We start from the raw sequence: 16,452 nt of genomic DNA, 5'->3' as shown, positions 1-16,452 counted from the left end.
CAATTGAGGAGCGTATTTTAAAACATTTTAGATGAAACTTTGCATACGCAATCAACATTGGGACATGCGTGAAATATGTAACGATTTTTTGGATTTGAACCACAGTTCACGCCCCAGGGAGTAGGGAGTTGTGGTCACATGGGTCAAAACAGAATATTTTAAAACTTTGGGTCATTCCTGATGTAAATAATGCCATGAAATCCTATACTGCTCGTGTTAAAGTGACATTCAGTTGGTCATGGGAAACAGGTTTTTCCAGGTGACGTCAAACTCTTTCTTGTGTTTGTCCTTGGGCTTATTTATTGTCATGGTAAATTCTGGTCTTATTAGGAACTGGTGACAATGTATCTGGAATGGTGTAGTCATAACTTTTGTAAACAGCTCATAGAGGATGTAGCTGCAGTGCACAACAAAGGACAGCGCTCAGGCAGTTATAGTAAATCATTTGTTCGCATGAGTAAAACAGACAATGATGTAGCAAGATGGCATGGAGCAGGATCACTGGATTTATTTTTTAAAGAAGACGATAGATATATGATAGAAAGTTGGGTACCCGAACGTAACTAAGCATATGGACATGTACATGTATGAAACATAATTGAGTATAATTACCTACGTCACCGAAGGTGGGCGGAGGTTATGTTTTCATCCCTGTCTGTCTGTTTGTCACGTGGCAAAAAAAAAATTTCGAATGCCCAAATTTCGAAAATGGGCCAAGTTCGGGGATCCGCGCCTGATTACCAGTCCCATTAGGTTCCAGTGTGACTTCAAAATATCTCAACAGCTTAGTTTTACATATGGATAATTAGGAACAGAACAGGAAAGAAAATCATTAGGATTTTATCCCTATTTATTTCTTTGCTTGTTAACAAAGAAACAAAACAAACTAAACTAAAACATGCAAGTTTTACGCAAGCCGTTTTACTAATCCAGTGAGATTGTTGCTGCTGTTTTCGTGCAATCAGAATATGGAATCGGGGCACAGTTCGTGACAAGGCCACTCGCCTATCATCGGACACATCAAGTCGATTTCTCCACTTTGATTTCAGGTTCAATAATGCAGAGAAACCTGTTTCACAGAGATACATATTTATTATATATTTAAAGTTGATATTTCATTGAATCTATTACAATTTATTATTATTATTTATTACGAGTCCCATAACCACAGATTTTGGTCCCCATACCCCCAAGGAGTATGGATACCCCAGGTTAAGAACCCCAGGCCTAGAGGGTAGTGACTGAGCATGGAAGAGAAACAGAGATATGTGAATGGTGTGTGTGTGTGTGTGTGTGTGTGTGGGTGTGTGGGTGTGTTGCAGTTGTGGATGTGGTTTTGCATGAATGCGTTTTTGTTTGAGTGGTGCATGTTGTAAGGGTAGGTAGTCGGTTGGTTAGGTGTGGTTTTTTTGGCGTGTGAGTGAGTGGGTGCATAAGATGCTGTGGATTCTGGGAGTGTTCTCACTGGGTGGGGATGTGTACGCATACAGGTGTAGCTGCTGCATGTGGAGGCGTATGTGCCACTGCTGGCCCACTTTAGCTGCCTGTATCGAGGTTGAAGGGCCGAAATGGGATGATGCGAGTGGGGTACACTTGTGACCAGGTGTGCTTTGAAAAAAATATATATATATATACATATATTCTCCGTAGGTGATTCTGTCTGTCTGTCTGTCTGTCCGTGGGAGTGGCTACATCGGTCTGGGAGGGGCTTCAAACAAATATCCACCATTTTGTTTTCTCGCATAGCTTTGAGGCCTCTTTTGTTAGGCCCGTGGTGTCTTGCTCTCTCTCAGTTTTATTTCAACTCTAATTCGATATCTCATTTCATTTTTCACAGTCGCTGACATGGTTTTAGACTCGGTTGAAAAAAAACGGGAATAAAATTCGATGAAAGTTTCCGTTTATAGAACTAAATGCATTTTCAAAGGCCTATAACACAAAGACCATTGCGACTCTCTCACACCTTCATCTCCACTCTTAACTCACCATCTGATTTCATTTTTATCGATGGTTTTAGACTCGGTTTCAGCAATAATTGCGAAAATTCACGCACACACGGGAAAATGCCGAGATATATATAAAAATCGCGGTACGATATATTATACACCGCCCAAATAACGCAGACGGGAAAATGTCGAGATATATTAAAAATTCGCTTTTTCTTTTCCGTTAAGATATATTACTTTTCCGTTTGATGACAGTCGTCACAAAAAAGTCAGCAATGTGGGGAGAGGAGCAGTTTCGTTCGAAATTACCGACAGATATTTCTTCATTCCAATTTCATTGATCGAAAGGTAATCCTCTTTGAACACTCCATTCATTCCATCAATGTTTATTTTTTTCCACACAACTTTTCAAGGCTGAATCGTATTCACATCCTGGATTAATAAACAAACTCCATTTCACATGTGCATGGACATGTAATTCACATGTGTAAAATAAATAAATAAACAGACGGGAGATTGCCGAGATATATTTTTCCGTTCTTATTTTATAAGTTATGTGCATGAACACTTTGAATAAGTTTATTTGAAATCTTTAATTTTAAAAATGTCATTTACTTGCCATTTGATGATTACATGGTGACACTTTCTCTTACTCTTGGGGATCGTGAAAATTCATGCGTTGTGTGGGAACTCCCATTTTCGAAATGAACGAGATGGTCGATGAACTGCTTGATGAACATCACCGCAGAATTGAACAGTATGCAGCAAGAAAAAGAATGAGACGGGAGAATGACAGTCGACGAACGTCAACGCAGACTCGCACAGGATGCTGCTGCAACAACAATGTGGCGGGAGAACGAGACCATCGCCGAACGTCAACACAGACTCGCCCGGCATGCTGAGCTACAAATACATTGGAACGTAATGTGTGCTCAGCAAACATGTATAAGAGCAGCTGCAATGAATCCGGATGAAGTATTGGATAATATTGTTGAAGATCATCATTGCGGTGTGAGTCCGATGATGTCACCATGCGTGTGCTGTTCTGCGAAACATTTCACGAATGAATCAACAGGACAAGGGGGCGATTTTCACTGTGTTGCTCCAAGAGAAAAGTTCAATTACCTCTAATATTTGCCATACCTGCTCGATTAGAACAACTGCCGGAGTGAGGAGGGAGAGGAGACTGGGGGAGGGGGAGAGGAAACTGGGGGAGGGGGAGGGGAAACTGAGGGAGGGGGAGGGGAAACTGAGGGAGGGGGCGGGGAAACTGAGGGAGGGGGCGGGGAAACTGGGGGAGGGGGAGAGGAAACTGGGGGAGGGGGAGAGGAAACTGGGGGAGGGGGAGTGGAAACTGGGGGATGGGGAGAGGAGACTGGGAGAGGAGACTGGGAGAGGGGGAGAGGAGACTGGGGGAGGGGAGACGAGACTGGGGGAGGGGAAGAGGAGACCGGGGGAGGGGGAGGGGAGTGAGGAGGAGTTGGAAAGGAATGAGGGGGGAGGAGTAAAGCGACCCCCACTCTCCCCCGTGTGTGACCCACTCCCCCTGTGTGTGACCCACTCCCCCCGTGTGTATGTGACCCACTCCCCCATGTGTGTGTGACCCACTCCCCCATGTGTGTGTCACCCACTCCCCTGTGCATTGTGTGTGGTGTGTGTGTGTGATGTAGGAGAGATGGGGGCGGGGAGCGAGAGGATTTGAGCTCATGAAGTCACATTTTACATGAGATGTAATTACACATTTCAAACTGTATTTCCCATGTGCACGCACATGCATTCACATGTTATCAGAAGTAAATAAATTGTGTCAATTACATCATTTGTAGGTTCTGATAAATTGCCAGTATCCATCTTGTAAAACTGAATGTGCAGGTGCAGCATCTAACTCAATATGTCCAAATGTCACACACATCCATGCCCGTGGGATTCCAATGGGTGACCCCACTAGTATATTGTTATGAATTTTGGGGTAGGGGGATGTATGGATTCAAGTATATCTGCATAGGTAGGTGCTTCGACTCGTGATAGGGAACCTCACCTGTAATAAGTTTGTTTTGGCGGTTTGTTCGGATTAAGGTGTATCTTCGTCCCCATTACGAGAAATGGGGCATGTTAAGTCGTTGTAGGGATTATGTTAATTATCTTGTACGTCGTTCCCTCTGTGATCATCCATTTGTCCCGTATGGCAACACACCAATAGACATTAGTTAGCCCCATTAGCGCACACATTAATAAAAACTTCCCTCTCACAATACGACTTACTGGAAGAACAAACAGGAAGCGGCCGCGCATTACGCTGACAATACAATGAAACATCGAACAGGCAGGCCGAGAGCCACGCCAAGAAGCTTCCCCATGATTGGTGGAAGGAAGGTGAAGGAAGCGAGACACTGATTGGCCACCGACTGATGGGATGACACCAAGAGCGTGAAGCGCTCGGCCAATGGGAGTGGAGGACACAAGGGGCGAGCAAGAAACGATGCACTGGTTAGAGAAGGAGGAGAGCTGACGTCACGAGACGGCTGGTAAAACGTCTTGCAGGCGGACATTTTCTCTCTCCGTTTTCCATCCCTTTGTGGCCGGATGTTCTCTTCAATTTGGAGGCTCTTCCCTTCTGTTGCCCTTTGTGCATTCCTCTGCCGTCAAGTCTCTCATCTTGGTTCCGGACAAGCGAATGATTCCGCATGGACGGAGCCCAACATGGCTGAGGAGCGAGCTGTACATGACTGTTTGAGTCGCGCGGAAGGCCTGTGGCACGCCAGCAGATGAGATCGGGGCGAGCGGGTGGCTCGGTGGGCCTAGTGGAGCGTGAACAAGGTCATGTCAAGGCCTAGTGAACGGGGGTGCGGCGAGGCCTTCTTCACGCCAACTGGAGCCGCGTTGGACAACGGTGCTCAAGCCGGACAATTTCTGTCTGCAGACAGAGAGAAGCCGCACCACGCAAAACACAATGTTTCTTTTAAATTATATCTTCCTTTGTGTGTTTTCGATGTCTGTGTGTGGGAGCGCTCCATTTTAGGGGGATTTAGTTACCGACGCGTTCTTTTCCTGTCCCGATATTTATTAAATGAACTCTTGTATTATTTTCCCAAACAATTCTAAACCCGTTCCTGCTTGAGTTTATTTCCACAGGGTTGAAGGCGGCAGTGCGGGACCGACAGGTAAGAGCACCGCTTCTTCCTGTCCTTTCTTCCCCCCGCACTTGTATAGGAAAGTCCGCCATTGATCGTCACCTCATTAACGCTCGATTTGCTCATCCGTGATTTCCCGGTATTAACCGAGAGGAGTCACGTGACAATATATATATATATATATATATATATATATATATATATATATATATATATATATATATATATATATATACATACATATATATATCCATGAACACTTTCAATCATCATCTAAAGTATTTCTTGACAGGTATTTCAATGTTGTAATGCAACAGTAAACAAACCTCTGAAAATAGGAAAGAAAATACTTTACTGAACACTTCAGAACAAGAAACAGACATGAACGCATTTTGACACTAAGAAATAATCCTACACCCAGACTCACACAATGTGAAAACTTGACTCATTATGCTTAAAATTACATTTACTATGTACAAAAGTCTACATTTTGCATGGAACTGTGGCCAAAGTTTCACTGCAGTCACCTGCTTAAAATATAAGAACAATCCCTTTGCCCAAACCAAACTCAGATTTGAAGTGCTTGGCTCTGGGATCTTGGTGTTTGGCATTATCACAAGTAAAAGGTCTACGATGCACACCTGAGCTCCACGAAGCAGCACGTACCTTGTGCTATATCCACCAACTGAAAGTGAACTGCTGTCTCTTGTGGGCATAGGTGAGAATACTACATATAGTACATCATCAAAAGTACAACGTCCTTCTACCTGGAGTTCCGCGAGCCGTATTTAGATATTATTTCATCTAAATACACTTTTTTAAAATGCAAAGGATCATGAACACTTTACATATCCGAGCTATGACTAGCTTCTTGTGAACCTATCTATATAGGTCTCCACGTTTTGAAACTTCAGAAATGATAATGTGTTTCGATGTGTTTCGCTACAAATTCGGATCTCCTTATGCACTTTGATGTTCTAACTACTGGGATAATTAAAATGAACTCGAGGGCATTGGTGATATATTTCCGAAGATCCCCCCCCCCCCCCCCCATCGTAGCTATTGATATGAGAACGTTGCCTTGATATTATTTGTCATTGTGCTATTCAAAATATTAAATGTTACAGTAGTATTGGAACTATAAATGTCTGCGTTGATAGAAAATGTCCTCGGAATTTTTCAGAAAATCCCAAATTATGGGATGCATAAGATTAATCGGCCATTAATACGGGGCCATCTACATATTATGGATGCAAAAACAAGGCTAAATTTTTGAAACAGCATCCCTTACTAAAATGTAGATATCTGTTCTTCGAAATCAAAGGATAAAACAAAGAGTTCCAATTTCAAAATGCAATAAATTAAAATTAACTTCAAAAACAATAATGCAATGAAGTAACATCTTTTCTATTGCTCGAGCTGAGAAATACTCCCTCCATCCCAAAATTCCATGTCTTTACATTGTTTATCCCATCTGCCAGGATTGGTTGATGGACGTTAAAGATCCCACGCTGTCCTTCGTGAAGAGTTGACAAGCTATCGCCGACACCCTGAACAAATTCCAAATTCCTGCCCTAAACTACAGGGGGCACTGCATCCATGGCACAGCCTCACCCTCAGCCTTGTGCTGCATATAAAAGAAGAAGAAGACTCACAGCATCAAAAGATAGACTAACAAGCAATTTGGAAATGAACTCTTGAAACTTTGCATCCAGTCACAGACTGCTGTACGAAATACCTCAAACGATCATAAAAGAAAAAAAAAATTCATAAACTCGGGTCCATCTCCAGGTAAAAGATCTCGCGGCAAAACTTCCTTATTACAACCAAAACATGTCTGAGGTCTTATTGTGTTTACTTGGGGGTTGTGCCTTCAAGTGAAGTCTGCCCTGAGCCATTCACAAACCCAGGCACAATTCTTTTTAAAACGTTTGTCACAAATACAACAAAAAGCTTGAGCCACCGACATGACGAACTTCACACCCAGGACAGACGTAGATTGTGAAGAGAAAGAGCTCAAGGTAAGAGCAGGTGTTGATGCAGAGGTGGTGTAAGTGAGGCTGAGGAGGATGGTTTGAAGAATGTGGGAGAACGAAATGCTGATGGATGAGGTTGAGAATGAAAATGGGACGAATGCAAAATGTGGAGGACATGATGGCAAGTGTAAAGAGGATAAAAAAAGAGGCAGCGTTATCCTGCATTCAAACTTCATTTTCATTCTCTCGGATTGGAGGAATGAGAGCAGTTGGAGGCCGGTAGGAGGGACCAGCTGGAACCGAGGCCGCAGCTGCTTTTGCTCTGGTTCCTTCGGCCTCATCGGTTGCCCAAAGTCGCTCTGTTGGGAAAAGTCGTGAAGGGTGAGAGCAAATAAACACAGCATTGAAATATCTGTTAATGAAAGAAGGAAACAGCTGATAAAAAAGGAAGAATGAATATATGAATGAATAAATGAATGATCGTTTTAAGGCCATTTTCCCCGCTAGAGCGGGGGTTAGCCCCTGCGGGCCCCATGACAATCATGGTTCCCTGTTTTGAGGCAATGTTTTTATGGGCAGATGCCCTTCCTGACGCCAACCCTTGGTCGCCTCTAACGATGCACAGGGATACAGTGTACCTATTCTAAATTGGGGTACACCCCGTGATCATTCATCCCAGCAAGCTGGTACTCAACTTGCCAACCTCAGAAGGATGACAGGCTGAGTCAACCCCCCTGGCGTTAATTCAGTGATTGACCGGGATTCGAACCCAGGATCCTAGTATCCCAAGCCGGCACCCTAACCACTAAGCCAACATCAGGCTTGATAAAATTCAGATCTGAATGGGGAAAAAGTATATTAAGTATGATAAAAAAGGAAGGAGACAAATAAATTAACGAGTGAAAAACAGCACGAGCTTTGGATAGAACATGCAGTCAGAAATAGAGCTTGTTCATCGGTTTGAAGGAAAACATTTGTATCTTTAAAAGATTTTGTAAATCTTTCTCAGAACCTTTACCTTGTGTTGCTTTTCCACTCCTTGCGAGCAAAGTGAAAAGAGAGAAGTGATCAGACAAGTACCTGTCGTTCAGTTACGTACAATGCCATGTGATCATTTATGATCCCAAGACAATTTTGCAAACTTTGTGGTTATTGTACACCGCTCCTTTCCTATTCCATCTCCAGACGCTGCATGACGTCATCGCCGGGCACCGAAGGGAGGCCCGGCGATAAGACATGCCGAAAGGGAGTACTCGGTTTTCACTCGATCTTTTGTTTTTTTTCAATCCTTTGAGCTAGGAAGCTGGAATTTGGGTACAATACTGAGCACGTGCTTTGGAAAAAAAGTTTTTTTTTGGTATTTTTAATCATTAATTAATTATTTAATTACTCACTTAGTATTGATTGAGTAATTATTTATTTTCTTTCTAATCTGGGCAATATCTCAGGCACCTTTTGAGTGAAGAAGCTGATATTTGGACACGACAGTGACCAAGTGAATTGGCTGTAAAAAGTATTTTTGATCGATTGATTAATCAATTAATCGATTAATTATTTAATCAATTACTTTTCAAAAAGGAATACATTCGGATGAAACAGTGGTGGATTAACGGTGCTATTAGCCAATTGATTAATACTTTAATTATTTTACTATTATTATTTATTTATTTCCATTATTAATCACTTATTTATTTTCTTTCTCATCTGCACAATATCTCAGGCACCTTTTTTTTCTTTTTTTTTTCTTCTTTTTTTGTATACAAGATCGAGGCTCGTGAAAGAGCAAACACTAATCACACAGAAAGACAAACAGACACATAAAACAAATAACATCGGCAGCGGTAGACAAGATGGGGAGAGAGGGGGAAGGACACAAACACAACATTTGAGAGCAGGGACCAAGAGACATGGAGACATCGAGAGAACTGTGGGAGGAAGAGGGCTTTGGGGGGGAGGCATGGGAAGGGGGGGGGGTGGGAGAGGTATAAAACATATGGACACTGCCAGGACTTCCAGGAAAGAAGTTGGAATTTCAAACAAGGTGGATCTGGGGTGAATTAGTGGGGGTAGAAAAGATCAAGGTTTTGGATGGGGGAAGATAAGAGATGGTGGTGAACAGCTGTTTTAAAGACCTGGAGGGAGGAGTGTGATTGAAGTGAGTGTGGGAGTTTGTTCCAGAGGCGGGAGAAAAGAGGAATGAAAGAGTGAAGGTGAGCAGAGAGCCGAGATTTCGGCAGTTTAACCATCAGGGGGTGGCTGGCAGATCTTGTGCGACCTGTAGGAATATTTGGGGGACAGAGCACAGAGAGAGCTGGGGAAGCAAGGCCGGAGAGGAGTCGGTAGAAGACAGAAAGACCACCTACCTGCCTGCGGTGAGTGAGTGAAAGGCCCTCAGAGATAGCTTCATCGCGGAAGATTCCAATGATTCTGAAAGCTTTGGATTCAACAGCGTGAAGCTGAGCAAGGTGTGAGGCAGGAGCACCAGCCCATAGGGGAGAACAGTATTCCATTGAGCTGCGGATGAAAGCCTTGTATGTGGTGAGGAGCTCAGGTGTGCCTAGGAAGGACTTCGCATGACGGAGGATGCCCAGTCAGCGACTGGCTTTGGAGGCCAGCTTGGAAATGTGGTTTTCTCAAGAAAGATCATGGCAGATAGTGAGATCCAAAAGCTTGAGCGACAGAACTTCTTGGAGAGGATTGTTGAGAAAGTAGATGGGAGGGTTGTCCAGTCGATCTTTTCAGAGAGACATAGTAAGAGTGTGAGATTTGTCAGGATTGAAAGACATGTTCCACTTGTTTGACCAGTCTGTGATTTTGTCCAGGTCTTCAGAGAGTGAGGAGGCTGCAGACTGCCGATCTGAGGGAAGAGGAATGGAGCGGCAGAGAGTGGAGTCATCAGCAAAGAGATAGAGAGGATTTTCCAGAGAGTCGGAGAGATCATTGATAAAGACCAGAAAAAGCACAGGACCCAGCACACTGCCTTGGGGAACTCCAGCCTGAACAGGAAGGGGAGATGAGAGAAATCCATTCAGGGCCACACGTTGACTACGACCAGAGAGGAAGTCCGCAAGCCATGCATGGAGATTTCCATGGATACCATAGGAGGAGAGTTTGGTGAGCAGAGCTGGGTGCCAGACCGTATCGAAGGCACGTGATATGTCAAGGGAGACAGCTATGATTTCCTGTTTGGCATTGAGGACCTCCATCCATTGTTGAGACAGCAGAAGCAGCATGTCCAGAGTAGAGTGACCTGGTCTGAAACCAAATTGATGATCAGAGATCAAGTCATTGGAGAAGAGGAAAGATTTCATATCCGAAGCAATGATGGATTCCATGACTTTGCTGATAATTGGGAGCAGGCTGATTGGTCTGTAGTTGCAAGGATCTGTTTTTTGCACCTTTTTTGTGTAAAGCGGTAATGTTTGCTGATTTCCAGGATGCTGGCCGATGACCTTGAGCAAAAGAGAGGGTGAAAAGAACAGAGAGAGGGTGAGATAGAGCGACAGAGCAGGATTTTAGGACCCGTGGGCTGATGCCGTCTGGTCCAGTTGCAGAATCAGAGTCGAGGTTTGACAAAAACTCCTCCACCTTGTCAGGAGAGAAGGACGTCCAGGAGCAGTTGGGTTCGACTGGGAAAGGTGGGAACAGAGAGAGATGGGTTTGGGACTAAGGATTTTGAGGCAAACACAGAGTTGAGGCATTCGGCTTTGTCACGTGCGATGTCAACTGTGTGGCCATTTGAGGTAAGGGAGGGGATGGAGGGGGAACAAACACCAGAAACGGATTTCACCAGATGCCACCAGGATTTGGAGGAAGGAGACAGGTTTGAGAGTTCATTCTTGAGTGAGGAGAGATAGTGCTTCCTGGCACTCCTGAGGGTAGACACACACTTGTTCCGAGCTTGGTGGAAGGAACTGAGATTGCCTTCAGTTGGATTAGCCTTCCAAGAGGCAAAGGCAAGTTGTTTCAGGGAAACTGCCTCACCACAAGATTCAGTGTACCATGGACGGGAGGAAGGGTAAGACAACTGAAGGCGAGATGGGATAAATCTGTGCATGAGAGAGATCAGTTTGCTTTGGAAGAATTCCCAGGAAGAATTGATGTCAGTGGCAGTGTAGATGGGAGACCAATCCAGACGATTGATGGCTGCTTGAAGACCGTCCCAGTCGGCCTGAGTGAAATGCCAGACTCGTCGACGCTGAGGAGGCTCTCTGAGAATGGCCAGAGAGATGTCCACTTTGACAAGCACATGATCAGATGAGCCGATTGGAGCAGAAGAAGAGCAGCAGACATTTTCAGGGAAGTTAGTCATAACCAAGTCCAGAAGAGAAGATGCTCCATTGACTGAGATCCGGGTCGGGAAATTGACAGATTGTGTCAATCCCAATGAGTCACAGAAGTCCTTTGCTGAGGTGCCATGACTGGTGAGAGAGGAACCCACACCCAACCAGGTGGCATGATGACAGTTGAAGTCACCACATATGAGGAAGAGAGAGTTGTGATGAGTGGATAGAAGTTGGTCCATGTTGTCAGACAGTGAAATGTAGATGGAGTCATCACTGTTTGGGGGACGGTACAGAACACATATGTTTTGAGCTAGGAAGCTGATATTTGGACAGGACAGTGACCAAGTGATGTGGCTATAAAGGAAATTTTTGATTTATTGATTAATCAATTAATTATTTATTGATTAATCAATTAATTACTTAATTTATTTTTGATTAATTAGTAGTTTAATTAATTTTCTAAAAATTACAGCTTCGGATGAAACACTGGTGGTTTAGGTATGCTATTAGCCAATTGATTAAGAAATTAATTATTTTACGATTACTACTTATTTATTTTAATAATGCAATTAATCAATTATTGTACTCCGCTCCATTCCAATGCCGTCTCTATGTGCCGCATGCTGGAAGATTTGTTATTTATTTATTTGGCATGGTGGTGGTGTACTTTGATTGTATCTAGACTTCTATTTTTCCATTTTCTTCTGTGACTCCATTCCACTATTCAATCCTACACAATTTAGTCTGATTCTTCTTCCAAAACACAAATACTGTCCATATACGATTCGCTCATCGATTACCTCGTTTTGTCCCGTCCTTTTGTCCGTGCAATGCGGCTTCCAACGGCTGTTGCGGTCGTTCCTGCAGATAATGGCAATGGAGCAGGAGGTCGGCGAGCAGGGGGAAGCGATGGGGGCACAGGGTTAGTAGCCCTCAACGCAGCAAAGCCCCCGACGCCAGAGCAGTCAAACTGCATGAGGCTGAAGATAAGGTCAGACGGGAAGAGTTCAAATTCATAAAGGGGGTTTGTGATGACGTATCTAGGAAGAGGAAGGGGAAGGGAAAAAGAAAACGACATATGGGAGATTTGAAAGTGAAGCAAGGGATAATTTGAGTCATTGATCATTTGTAGTTTATTATGCATAATTAATATACCAGTAGTAGTAATAATAAGAAAAGTAACTAGAATGGCAATCAGTAGAGCGCATATCTCCACCAGGCTGAACAGTTTATGTTTTGTATCCCACTGATAGGTTGGATCTGGATTCGGACCTGAACCAAAAGTTATTCGGTTTATTCTTGTCGCCTAACCAACTCGTCCACCAAGTTTTGTCCAAAGTCATCCACAACTTTTTGAAATACAGACTTGGCATTTAATATGGAATATTTTTTTTGTGGGGGTGAACTTACTTTTCAAGATGTCTTAGAACCAAAAGTTCATTGGAATTATGTTGAAATTATTCTAGATTTTGTTAATGTGACCTTTAAAAGAAACAAAAAACCACATTTGACATTTCGAAACAAATAAATTGATCCTTGAAAGTGATGTAAACTGATATCGAACTCAATTCATGGACAGTACTGTGTTAAACTTCTGTACGTTTTCCAGAAGTATCTCTTTATTTTGCACATTAGCCAAAAAAATTTTTAACAAAAACAAAAGTTAAATTACGACTGGGATTACGGACAGTAAAATTACAGTTCAGTACTTCGTGTAAGCCCCACGAGCATTCAGGAGAGCACGTACACGTTGAGGCATGCTGTTCACGAGATTTGCCAAGGTTTGGACTGGAATCGCTTGCCATGCAGTGGCAATAGCCTGCTGCAATTCACGCACAGAGGTCGGCTGCTGGTCCAAGTGGTCGATTTGACGCGTTAATTCTGCCCACAAGTTCTCTATCGGATTCATATCCGGGGACATGGCAGGCCACTCCATATGCTCTACACCACGGTCAGCAAGAAAGTGTTGGATCATGCAAGCACGATGAGGCCGTGCATTGCCATCTTGGAAGACAAAGTTTCCTCGAAAGGCTGCACGAGCAAATGGAAGCAATGTTTCTTCCAGAATGGCCCTGTACTTGAACTGGTTCAGGTTTCCATTCAGAACAACCAGGTCAGTTTTGCCCCCTGCATGAAAAGCAGCCCAAACAGTCACCCCACCACCTCCAGCTTGGACTCTTGGCACTATACAATGTTTGTTGTAGGCTTCATGCACTTGTCTGCGCACTCGGATGCGGCCATCTTGACGATAGACCAGAAATCTAGACTCGTCACTGAAGATCATGTGATTCCAGCATCCTGGCTGCCATTGACGGTGCTCTCTGGCCCACTGCAATCGGCGCTGGCCGTGTTGTCTGGTCAGGCGTGACTTTCTCAGGGGATGCCTGGCACGATAGCCTGCTTGAACCAGTCGTTGGTTGACTAGCCTTTTGGATACAGGCACATTTGTCAGTTGCTGCCACTCAGCCCTAAGCCGATTAGCTGACTTGGTACGGCCATTGCGGACTAACCGGTGCAGATGGCGATCATCCCTCCTTGTGGTTCTGCAGGGACGTCCTGGCCTCGGTATTGGAGTAGGGACACCCCTCTGAGCATTTCGTTTCAGGATCTTTGACACCTGACCTTGAGTGATGCCATACTGCCGAGCAATAGCACGCTGTTTCATGCTATAATTTCGTAAGGCCACCACTCCATGACAAACAGCATTGTCGAGTTGACGGACCATCTCCAGAGGAAGCGGCAATAACTTTTGGAGACGTGCAGCAGTTGTTTTCCACTAATACAGAACGCAACAACCCTTGTATACCCGACTGTGAAGCCAATCATCAAATGCACCTGTCCGTACATTTTGCCACGCCACTTGTGATATAATCATGTTGTTGACTTCTTGCTGCGACAGACAATCAGTGACATGGTTCTTTTAACAAATAAATCACCAAAGTGTAAAAGAAACTCACCAGATTGATATACTGAGTTCAGAAAGTAAACCCAAGTCAAGGAAAAAAAAAATTCCATATTAAATGCCAAGTCTGTATGTTGTATATCGTGTTTGGTCCTATCACTCAATGATGAAGAATCACTTATAATTTTTTTTAAATTTTTAATCACTCAAAGGTGAAGAATAAAAAAAAATAACCTCAATTTTTTAATTCTATATCCGGATCTGGATTCGGATCTTCACCATAAATTGAATAGATTCATCCTTGTAACACACCCAACCTCTCCATCAAGTTTCGTCCGAATCTGTCCATAACTTTTTGAGATATCGTGCTATATATTATTTTTGGCAATATCTCTCAATGGTGAAGAATCACTTCAAGCATTCTCAGATGCAGATCCGGATCCAGATCTTCACCACAATAAAATCCTTTCATCCTCAATAACCCAACCTCTCCACCTAATTTCGTCTGAATCCGTCCAAACTTTTGGTGATATCCTGTTCACAGCCAAACAAACAAGGGTGAAAACATAACTTCCATCCACCTTCAGTGGCGGAGGTAATAATAACAACAATAATAATAATAATAATAATAATAATAATAATAACTAGTACTGCGAGCAGTACTCGGTTTCCAACCATCCACACGGAGCTCCATTCATATGTTTTCTGGGAAACGAAACTCAAATCCATCGACAGCAGGAAAAATAGATAAAGTATGTTACCTTTTATGGCCCATTCAGCATCAAAGGCCAAACTACATACAGTAAGCTACTTTTGTCGAATTTCAGCATTTTGTGATTTACAGTAAATGTAACATAATTATTCGACCAATAGCGAGTTTCCAGAGTTTTTAGAGTGGAAGCTTCAAACTCATAAATCATTACTGCCGAGGAGTTCTTAATCTGTGTGCCAAATTTCATGGCATTTGATTTAGTAGTTCTGGAGAAGAAGATTGTTTTATGTTTGGGACAAAATTCCCCTCTCCCCCCTAAAAATCCTCAGGATCAAGCTCAAAGGTTGTGCTGTAAACATGTGCAAATTTGAGTAGCCAGCTGTAACAGTTTTTCTCAAAAGTCATTTCACAAAAATCAGCGGAACTAGAATAATAATGATCCTAAAATAATAATAGGCTTCCCACCTGTCAACTTGGAAACCTAATGTAATCATATATAATTTGGGAAGCATCTGTTTGTTTGACTTATTTGCATCCTTGATGCACTGAATGAAAGGAGTTGAAAATGGGAAATACGACTAATCATTAAATTGATATATGTGGGAAAATTACATGCCCAGACCAGGAATCGAACCCAGGTCCTCTGGAAAACCGTACCAGTGCTCTGCTATCTGAGGTATCTGGGCGTGCAATTTGCCCACACATATGAATGCCACTCTCTTTCCGTCAATACTTCCGGGGATTCAAGGCGATGGTGCTCCTATGTTTGGCAGCGAGTGGAGGTATGTACGCATGTGGTATGTGGGAAGTCGTTTATTGGCCTCAATAACGGGTAATAAAGCCTCAAATATTGTGCAGCAATTGACAGGTAGATTGCTAATCTTTAGAATACGTGTTTTACCTTGACTGGCTGGGTTTCTTGGCATGCTGATCATATTATTTTCACCCCTCAGCCCAAATTGGGGTAAGGGGTATTGTCGTCACAGGCGTCGCCCTGGCGTCCGTCAACTTTTGGTTTCCGTCAATTTCAAGGAGAACGGCTTGTCCGATTAAATCAATTTTTGCAGTGTGTGTTGGGGTTGAGTAGAGGAAGGTTCCTTTCGAAAATGGGCGCGCTGCGATTTTCAATATGGCCGCCACGGTAGCCATCCGGACGTCCGTCAACTTTTGGTTTCCGTCAATTTCGAGCAGAACGGCTTGTCCGATTAAATCCATTTTTGCAGTGTGTGTTGGGCTTGAGTAGAGGAAGGTTCCTTTCGAAAATGGGCGCGCTGCGATTTTCAATATGGCCGCCACGGCAGCCATCTTGAAATTGGTTTCCGTCAATTTCAAGCAGAACGGCTCGTCCGATTAAATCCATTTTTGCAGTGTTTGTTGGGGTTGCGTAGAGGAAGGTTCCTTTCGAAAATGGGTGCGCTGCGGTTTTCAATATGGCCGCCACGGCAGCCATCTTGAAATTGGTTTCCACCATGCATGGGCTGAGGGGTTACGCCCGCTTT

The 16,452-nt window shown here is 43.5% G+C and overlaps 1 protein-coding gene across 5 annotated transcripts in view; it reads right to left on the bottom strand.

The window, feature by feature from the left end:
* Nucleotides 1-5,412: 5,412 nt before the first annotated feature.
* LOC137432967 (calcium-activated potassium channel subunit alpha-1-like) overlaps nucleotides 5,413-16,452 on the bottom strand; it is a 258,054-nt gene continuing 247,014 nt past the window's right edge. For all 5 annotated transcript variants that reach the window (XM_068125315.2, XM_068125317.2, XM_068125316.2 and 2 more), the window contains 2 exons: nucleotides 12,140-12,379; nucleotides 5,413-7,412 (listed from right to left, as the gene is read on the bottom strand). In XM_068125315.2, the coding sequence (XP_067981416.2) occupies nucleotides 7,391-7,412; nucleotides 12,140-12,379 (262 nt within the window). In that variant the 3' untranslated portion in view covers nucleotides 5,413-7,390. The remainder of the gene's footprint in view (nucleotides 7,413-12,139; nucleotides 12,380-16,452) is intronic.

The sequence above is a fragment of the Myxine glutinosa genome, chromosome 8, assembly GCF_964187855.1.
Source record: "Myxine glutinosa chromosome 8, kmMyxGlut1.1, whole genome shotgun sequence".
Lineage (NCBI taxonomy): Eukaryota > Metazoa > Chordata > Myxini > Myxiniformes > Myxinidae > Myxine > Myxine glutinosa.
This window is presented reverse-complemented; position numbering and strand designations above follow the sequence as displayed.